This window comes from Otolemur garnettii, unplaced genomic scaffold (assembly GCF_000181295.1).
Source record: "Otolemur garnettii isolate 467f Iridium unplaced genomic scaffold, OtoGar3 scaffold00165, whole genome shotgun sequence".
NCBI lineage: Eukaryota > Metazoa > Chordata > Mammalia > Primates > Galagidae > Otolemur > Otolemur garnettii.
Window position 1 is genome coordinate 30,481 of NW_003852560.1, and position 9,737 is coordinate 40,217.

General features: G+C 38.1%; 1 protein-coding gene across 1 annotated transcript in view; it reads right to left on the reverse strand.

Annotated features, from left to right (window-relative positions):
• Positions 1–9,737, reverse strand: part of EXO1 (exonuclease 1) — a 33,675-nt gene that overhangs the window by 22,039 nt on the left and 1,899 nt on the right. Inside the window, exons 3-8 of the mRNA XM_003800076.3 lie at positions 8,371–8,490; positions 7,661–7,784; positions 6,036–6,173; positions 4,060–4,272; positions 2,842–3,029; positions 1,774–1,870 (exon numbers count right to left, since the gene is read on the reverse strand). Of these exons, the coding sequence (XP_003800124.1) occupies positions 1,774–1,870; positions 2,842–3,029; positions 4,060–4,272; positions 6,036–6,173; positions 7,661–7,784; positions 8,371–8,490 (880 nt within the window). The remainder of the gene's footprint in view (positions 1–1,773; positions 1,871–2,841; positions 3,030–4,059; positions 4,273–6,035; positions 6,174–7,660; positions 7,785–8,370; positions 8,491–9,737) is intronic.

Below are 9,737 nucleotides of genomic sequence, written 5' to 3' on the forward strand. Positions count from 1 at the left end.
CCTTAGCCGGTTGAGCTATAGGCGCCGAGCCAAAAAGCACCCACTTTTTTAGTGCTAATGTAAGTTGCCCACAATCACTTATTTTGGAAGACAAGGATATGCTCACAGGATGTGCAATGACATTCTAACAGGGAGGGATGGCCAAAGGGAAAACAATTAACAGAGACACAAAATTGTCATTAGTAGGGGTGTGAACAACAGCTGACAGAAACAATCCCACATAAACTTAGAATCTAAGGCTTTCACAAAAAGCAAAAATTAAGAATAACCTTTGAGAATTAACAAGGAAGGTAATGAATATAAAAAAGAAATAGTTTTAGCCGTGTGGCTCAAGGCATTAGATACCTTGATGGTTTTATTGAGAAAACAGAAATAGGAACCAGACTGGTAAGGACAACTTTTAGATAAATAAAAAGAATTAATTAGTTTGGTGTATAATTATAGTTCGTATAGAAATGTCTCTATGAAGGATGGCCCTCTTACTACTCTGTAACTGGACATATTCCATACAATCAACAATTTTTGTTTAAGTTTCTGAGACCACAGAAAAGCTTTAGAATCATTCCTGATAAAATCATAATGACATCAGGGGACATGATGGCTCACACCCATAATCCTAATACACTAGGAGGCCAAGACAGGAGGATCACTTGAGCTCAGAAGGTCAAGATCAGCCTGAGCAAGCATGAGACATTGTCCCTACCCAAAATAGGAAAATTAGCCAGCTGCTGTTTTGCTATATTGCAGAATCCCACCTAGCCTAACTATGTTAGTTACAAGGTTTCAAAAGTACTTAGCAAAAGACTGAATTAGTGAGCAAGGGTAAAAAGACCTGGATTAGACTGGAAGCTACGAGAAAGAAGAAAATACCAACCAGAGGCTTGGCGCCTATAGCTCAACCGGCTAAGGCGCCAGCCACATACACCTAAGGTGGCGGGTTCGAATCCCCAGCCCGGACCCGCCAAACAACAATGACAGCTGCAACCAAAAAAAAAAAAAGCCGGGCGTTGTGGCGGGCGCCTGTGGTCCCAGCTACTTGGGAGGAGGAGGCAAGAGACTCGCTTGAGCCCAGGAGTTGGAGGTTGCTGTGAGCTGTAATGCCACGGCGTTCTACCCAGGGGGACAGCTTGAGGCTCTTTCTCAAAAAAAAAAGAAAATACCAACCAGAAAGACAATTAAAAAGGCAAAGAGATTTAGCAATGAAAGGGAAGATAAAAGTTTTCTAGTCTGAGAGGATGAAAGAGCTCAGGTAATAGGCATTCACTAATGAATAAACATGGTAAACACAACAGAGATATCTTCTTTATGAAGACCACATTTTTATTTCCGAAAAGAAAATAGAGGCATAATGTTATGTAGCAATAAGCTAAAAAAGAAAGACAAAGGAGATGTTATTAAGGAAAGCTGATAAATAATGAAAAGTTTGGTTTGACTATGGATAAATTTGAGGCTACAGGGCATCATTTATGTAGAGGCAAATGAGATATTGAGAATTGGGTGAGAGACTGGGGTAAAGATAGAGATGTGAGTTCTCTGCATAAATGGGATGATTAAAGTCCTAAGGATTTATATGGTTACTTCCTAATTAAAAAAAAAAAGAACTGGTAAACTTATGTTCTAAGATCTTATTTCTCTAGAATCAAGCTGTTTTCAAGGTACACACTCACAGTGCCTAGATACAGAAATACTCAAAAGAGGTAGATGTGCCTTTAATTTTGGTTCCTGAGACATAACTAAAATGTGATTTTACATAGCAGTCATGAAAAATGTTACCGTAGCAGTGTCTGGATTGTAGTCATCGATCTGTTCAAAAGTATTTATATCTTTATTTCCAAGTGCTATTTGAAGAGCTATAGAATTATCAACATACCTAGGTTGGTGAGATTAAGGAAAAATGCTTTTATTAACAATCAATCAAATGATACTGTACTAAGATAGAAAAATGTTTCCTATTGTCACAGAAAACGTTTAGGTTTATGACTATAGGGATCATATGCAGTTTCTACACCAGCATTACTGAAACCACAGACACAGTTTGCTAGTGTCTATTCGTCTCTGCAGGAATTGACCATCTTGTGAAGCAAAGCCCCAAACCATCACCAATTCCTTCCCTTTCAAGGGACGTGGAGGGGTAAGTCCCAGCCACCATCTAAGTGACTCAGGGCTCTGCACCTGCCTGAGTGCATGTGGCCTGGGGCTATAGGAAGAGCATCCTCTGCTGGGTGTGTTCCAATACCCGGAGTAGTCTTCCTGAGAAACTGAGCTCCCCTTGCAATGAGGGGTCTGCAAGTGCCACCTTTGGAATTTGTACTGTGATAGGCTGTCAATCTGCTCCCTTCAGTCGATATAAGTAATAATTAGTATGCTATACAAGATGAGCCTTAGATTTTTTTTTGTTTGTTTTTGATACAGAATCTCACTTTGTCACCCGTGGTAGAGTGCTGTGCTGTCACAGCTCACAGCAACCTCCAACTCCTGGGCTTAGGTGATCCTCTTGCCTCAGCCTCCAGAGTAGCTAGGACTACAGGAGTCTGCCACAATACCCAGCTATTCTTTGTTGCAGTTTGGCCGGGGCTGGGTTCAAACCCACCACCCTCGGTATATGGGGTTGGCACCCTAGCCACTGAGCCACAGGCACTGCCCAAGCCTTAGGTTTGCAAACAAAAACCTGTTCTAACTTTTCACTAGCATGGTAATTAAAGTGAACAAAATACAGATTTCACTACAAAAGAAGAAAGCAAAAAACAATCTACAAGCTTTTTACTGAATGTCTCATGAAAAATATATCCTAAAAATATAGAGGAAACACAAAATTCTACCATTCTGGTTCAGAAAGGATACCGCCCAGCATAGCTTAGTGTTTCAGGATCAATGTCATCTTCATAGGCATTCAGAGGGATTAGTTTCCTTGTGATGGGATCAAAAACTAGCTGATAAAGGAAGGTATTGTTGGCTCGAATAAATCCTTTGATATAATCTTCTGGTACTGTTATATTCATCTTGAGATAATGTCCAATTTTCTTGATAACCTAATAAGGGATACAAAAATATTTTGTCTGCAACTAAAGAATAGGGAACGTATTATCCTCAAGAACAATCCATGTACATTAGCAGGGACTGAAAAATCAATTGTTCTCAACTACATAAAAAACGCTACTGGCAAACACAATCATGTAAAATCACTTAAAATTCTAAGTCTCATTACTATTTTTTTTTTTTTTGGTTTTTCAATTATTAATACAAAAGACCAAAAATCCATTTATATATCAAGTTTATATTTCTAGGTGTGACTTTACATTATTCACCCTCAACGTCCCTTTCATCCAGAAAGCAACAAAACTAACAACATACAAAACCTGAGAATTAAAGCAAACAAATATTCTTAGATCATATTTTTAAACTAGGCTGACATTCTGATGTCTGTGAGAATCATAGATGCTTAAAGCTAGAAGGGATCTTAAATATTATACATCAAACTCACAGATGAAGGGAAGACCCAGTCAAGTAAAGTGATTCTGGAGTTACAGGCTAGTTAGGGCATGTGGTGCTATTCCCACCTGGGACACGAACTCCCAAACTAGAAATCTTTCCATTATATTACACTACCCCGATCATGGAGGACTTAGGCTTTCTACTAGAAACGGAAAATGGGATTTCCACTCTGCAAACTCGGGGCTTTGGAGACCCAAGATGGAAAGTGAGCTTCTTTAATGTATGTTTATTTTTTAAGAAAAAACTACACAGCAGTGATACATTGAGTCTTGGAATATTCCAGAGGAGATATATATATGCATGACATATGATATCAAATGAGACTGAATGAGGAAGTAGATATAGGTTGTTTTGTGGAATTTTGAAATATTTACACATTCATAATGAGATATCTTAGGAATGTGACCCAAGTCTAAACACAAAATCCATTTATGCTTCATATACATCCTACACCCATAGCCTGAAGACAATTTTAGACATTTTTTAATAGTTTTGCCAGCCCTCACAAGAGACCAAACGCAGCCCTGGCCAAAAACTACAAAAAAAAAAAAAAAAAATCACCCTTACCTTTACAATATCTGGGTTATTGGCTAGTCTTAATACTTTGCATGCCTTTGCTAATCCAATTCCGCGCAGGGAGGGCAGATAATCACAGCCTGAAAGGATACACATGTAGCGAAACTTCTCCTCTGTGAACATATCCCCAAGTTGTTTGCACATTCCTAGCCGGGCCTGATCAATTTCCAGTCCATTCCCAAATTGGTCCATTTTTAAAATTACCTTCAAAAGGAAGGGAAATTATTAATAACCTGGAAGGGACACTCTTATTTATCATTAATTCTAAATCTTTCTTGTTTTTCACTGTTATACTGAGAGACAGGAGTTATAGGTTGGCATGTTAATGATTACTAAATTTACAAATAAATTAAACCTAAGTATTTTCTCCTTCCTTATTTCTTATATTCTGAAGTAATCTTTTTTCTTATTATTAATAAGTAATACATGTTTATTACAGAAAATTTGGAAAATATAGAAATACAGGAAGAAGAAAACAGAAGTTGCCCGGATTCCATCATTTACACTATTACTCAGCATTAATCTTTTCATATAGATGTTTCTAGTCGTCTATGAAAACACTGTAAGCATTAACAAAAATGAGATCATTTTAGTTTTGCCTCTTAATCTTTCCCCTTAATATTTCATGACAAAGTTTTCAATTAAATAGTTTTATACATAACTCTAAACAACTACATAGCTTCTCGTAAGTTATGAGTCCTGAAACTTTTTAAACAGGGGGCCAGTTCACTGTCCCTCAGACGGTTGGAGGGCTGGACTATAGTTTAAAAGGATAGGCAGCGGCAGCAAAAACACCCAGCGGGCCGGATAAATGTCCTGGGCAGGTCACATGTGGCCCATGGGCCGTAGTTTGAGGATGCCTGAAACATATACAAGAAAAAAAAAAAAAATAGCTCGGAACCTGCAGCTCAGTGAGTAGGGCAGTGGCCACATACACCCAGTGGGTCATGGTGGTGGGTTTAAGCCTGGCCTGGGACTGCTAAACAAGACAACTGCAACCAAAAATTAGCCGGGCATTGTGCCGGGCTCCTGTAGTCCCAGCTACTAGGGAGGTTGAGACAAGAGAACCTCTTAAGCCCAAGAGTCTGAGGTTGCCGTGAGCTGTAATGCCATGGCACTCTACCAAGGGTAACATAGTGGGATTACCTCAAAAAATAAATAAATACAAGGACATGTTATCATTTTTTTTTTGTTTGTTTTGAGACAGAGTCTCACTATGTCATCTTCAGTAGAGTGCTATAGCGTCACAGCTCACAGCAACCTCAGACTCTGGGGCTTAAGTGATTGTCTTGCCTCAGCCCTGAGACTACAGGCGTCCACCATGACGCCTGGCTATTCTTTCGTCACAGTTGTCATTGTTGTTTAGTAGGCCCAGGCCGGGTTCGAACCCTCCAGCCTCAGTGTATGTGGCGGCGTCCTACTCACTGAGCTATGGGTGCTGAGCCAGGACATGTTATCATTATTATTATTTTTAAGAAATAGGATCTCGTTCTGTTGCCCAGGCTAGAGTGCATTATAGTGATCATAGCTCAATGTAAGCTCCAACTCCTAGGCTCAAGTGATTCTCTTGCCTTGGACTCCCTATAGCTAGAGCTATAGGTATCAGCCACCATACTCAGCTTTTTTTTTTTTTTTTAAACAGGCGAGATCTTGCTATGTTGCCCAAACTAGTCTCAAACTCTGCTGCAAGCACTCCTATAATATCAGCCTCAGAGTCCTAGGATTAGTGGTATGACTCCCAAACCCTCCAACCTTAAGGCCTTACTCTAAAAAAAAAAATCCAGATTATACAATAGTCAAGTAGCAAAATGCTTCTTTTCATTTTAAAATAATTAAAATTATAAAAGTAGATGTTAATTATAGACAATAAATTGATTATTCTTGGACAGGAAAAACTTCAGATCCTTGACATACTCACACTACTTCCATCTACACAGAAAAAAAAATAAGCAGTTGCAGTTAAGTACCTTTTTACAGCCAAAAGCCAGGAGGTCAGAGTCCTCTGTAATTATAGCTTGTACAATACCAGCTTTGTTGAGATAGGCCAACTGCGCATCAGCTTCATACGGAGCCACGAGGCAATCTACTCCCTGAGACCTAGCAGCCTGTGCGAGAGGATCACAGTTACCTCCTGCACAGCACTTGGGTAGTATTATACCAGACAACTTCCTGTTTCAAATCCACTTCACTATTAATTTCTACATGCACATACTAATATTACCTTTAAAAAATCATTTCCTTTAGAGTTTTTCTACCTTTAGTTCTAGTGTATGTTTAATCTTGTAACATTAAGAAATTAAAACTGTACATAAATTTGGAGAAAAGAACTATTGCTACACATTCAGAACAACAACAAAACACCTTTAAGCTACAAAATTAATCATTTCAAATTATAGAAAGCTTCTATCTTAAAAATGGTTATATTGCAAAATAATAAATTTGTTTGGACCTTTGAATATATTTCTCCACAAAAATAATAGGTTGTCCTCTCAATTTGATACTGTATTAATAAAATTACAGACCCTTGTCACTGTATTTAAACCAATGATCCTAGGCAAATAACCTTGCAAAGAAAAATAATCCCTATCCCTGTTTCAAAGTCCAGGCAGTTGGAACAGGTATGTCCTTGCCTCAAGTCGAAGGAATAATTCCTAAGGCCTGAGGAGCAGCTTGGAGAACTAAAAAATGGGGAAAAGAGGTATCACGATCCTGCTACTATCAATATTGGTGACAATCTGCAATCTGCAAGGTTTTTTTTATCCTTGCCCAGCGAATGTCCTATTCTCAGCCTTTTACACCACTATTTGGGTGCAATTGGGGTTTCTTCTCTACTTCTGCACACAGGGTAGCCTGTCTTCCTGTGGCTAAACCGAGTGCACATTTCCCCCTCACATTTCACACTTTCTCCTGCACGCCATCCTTTCCTTCAACCATGACCCATACAGAATGAGCAAAGAAATACCCACAGGATTAAAGAGCCCAAAAAGAATTTAGTGCTTATTTCAGCTTAGGAACCAAATGGCAGTTCTGTAAGCTAAAAAAAAAAGCTGATCTCACCTTTATCATCATGCCTTTACCAAGCAGTTTGAACACAGGCCCTAAACAGGGGAGAGAGAGGGCTGGGACTATGAGCACAGTGACACTAAGATTTACAGTGATAAGGAGAGAAGCTTTTACGTAGCAGCAGATGAAGGACAGAAGTTTGCAGGGTTCCTGAGCTGTCAGGATGGTTCACCAGATCTCTTCAATCAAGAGTGAAGGTTATACTAAGTGTTGAAGATTATATGTGAGGGGAGGGGAAGGCAGAAATCCCCAGTTTGTCCCTTTCATCTCTATGTAACAACATGCTGACAGTTTATCCAAGTCATATCTCAAAAGGAAGAGCCTTGCTCTTCCTCAGGATTTTTCCACTGGAAATTGTTGGACTCTTGTCTATAGAATAATACTGTTTCTTTCTTCCTCTCACACCTACCCTTTACTTCAGGTTAGATCTAGAATAATTTTCCTCCTCTGATTTTCTGGCTCTCCTATTAAGAAGTATCTTAGAAAACTAAGCCATTTGTTGCTTTGGCTTTATTTTTTATTCACTTACTTTAATTACTTTGTGGGCCATAGCATGCGTGATATTGATAGATCGGGTAAAACATTCTCGAGCTTCTGAGACTTTCCCCTCACGAAGCAGCTGCTTTCCCTTAAGAAGATTGGCTTGTCGTCTTCTGTAAGGCAAGGTTTTTAAAATATAACAAAACATTTAAGAGGCTGATTTAAGTATCTATAATAAAACCGTAATTCAAGAAACTCTCCTGGAATTAAAAAAGTGCATACCAGGTTCTTGAGAATATTAAACCAGATGCTCTGGGCTTCTGGGCAAAATGAAGTGATTTATGTGTGTATGCACACAATTACATTTTTCTACAACAATGCTTTATGTCAAAAGAAAATGCAGGAACTAAGATACTTTTTAAAAAAGTGGAAATAATCTAGTACACGCAAAATATTTAAGAAAATTTGTTCATGTATGAGGCTATAAAATATGCCTCCACCAATTAAAATTTTATTTATCTTTAGAGACAGGGTCATGCATTTGTCACCCAGGCTGGCTATTATACATGCGATCATAGCACATTTCAGCCTTGAACTTTGGGCTCAAGCAATCCTCCCTGCCCTGAGCCTCTTTAGTACCTGGAACTAAAGGCAAAATCAACATGCCCAGCTTAAAATTTTAAAAAATTGGTAACCTACAGATCACAGCATCTGACCTTAATGGAATTAAGTTGGAGATTAAGTAGAGAATTGACTTACTCTCTTCTGGACTTTTCTACTTCCTTTTTCGAAGGTAAAGTACAGCCATCAAATACGAGAATAGGCTTGATTCCATTAGATAGTAACATATTTAAAAATTTCATACAAAATCCTACATATCTATGGAAAAAAAAGAAAAATGCATGTAAATACTTGGTCTTTCTTAAGGTAATAACTTTTGCTTTATGTTAAACCAGATGAGATAATTCTGAATGAGGTTTTTAGGCAAATGTTTTTATGGGAAATGGAAATTCTAATTTATTAGACTTGGGTTCAAATCTTGCCTCGGATCTTATGAACCATATCATGTCCGGTAGGTTACTTGATCAGCCAAGCTTAGGTTTCCTTATCTGTAGATTAAAAGAGCTTTGACATCTTTAATTCTGTCATTTTTGGCTCTAAATCTGGTCTTCTCCCCCATTTTTTAATTAAAAAAATTTCAAATCTATTAAAAAGTTGAAAAAAGTACAATAAACATTTGATTCCTCTAATAGTATCATATCATACCTGGGAAATTTAACAGTGACACAATACTATCTGATACACAGTCTGTGTCAAAATTTGCCCAATTATCCCAATACTGTTTTTTATACCCAGGTATCCTGCTAAGTGTCTAACAACTATTTCTGGGGAAGGGGTACTTGATTTTCCTGAAAATGGTGATTAAGATACCAACATGGAGTCAACAAAAGCCAAGTTGAGAAGAGGTAGTGTACAGCGAGCTCTTATGAGCTGGCCACAGCATACTGCTGCTACTATTTTTTTCTAAATCCAGGATCCAATCAAGGATCACATATTTCATTCTGTATTTTTTGATTCTGACAAGGCAATTAACAAAACAGGTGCATTTGTAATACCCATTATTTAATAGAAGTTATTTTAGCTCAAAAATAGGAACAGGAAAACATAATCTTAAAAGATAATTCTTAAAATCAAATATGCTCTTCTTAACGATATTAATCTTCTTTTTCTTTTTGCTGTAGATCAGTGACAGTGAACCCGCACTGGTATAGAATGATTAGGACCTGTTGGTTATTAGGCAAAATTTAGTAGAAAGCAAATATGCAATTATAATGAAATTTTAAAGCACAATTACTTTCTTTTTGGTTAACTGGGATTAGCAGTATGTTTTCTGTACCCAAAAATGAGTGTCTGAAATCAGCATGGATTTTCAAAACAATGTTAAAAAGTTTATCTTAGGCTCAGCACCTGTAGCTCAGTGGTTACAGTGCCAGCCACATACCCTGGGGCTGGTGGGCTCAAACCTGGCCAGGTTCTGCTAAACAACAATGACAACTACAGCAGCAACAAAAAATAGCCAGGTGTTGTGGTGAGCAACTGTAGTCCCAGCTACTTGGGGGCGCTGA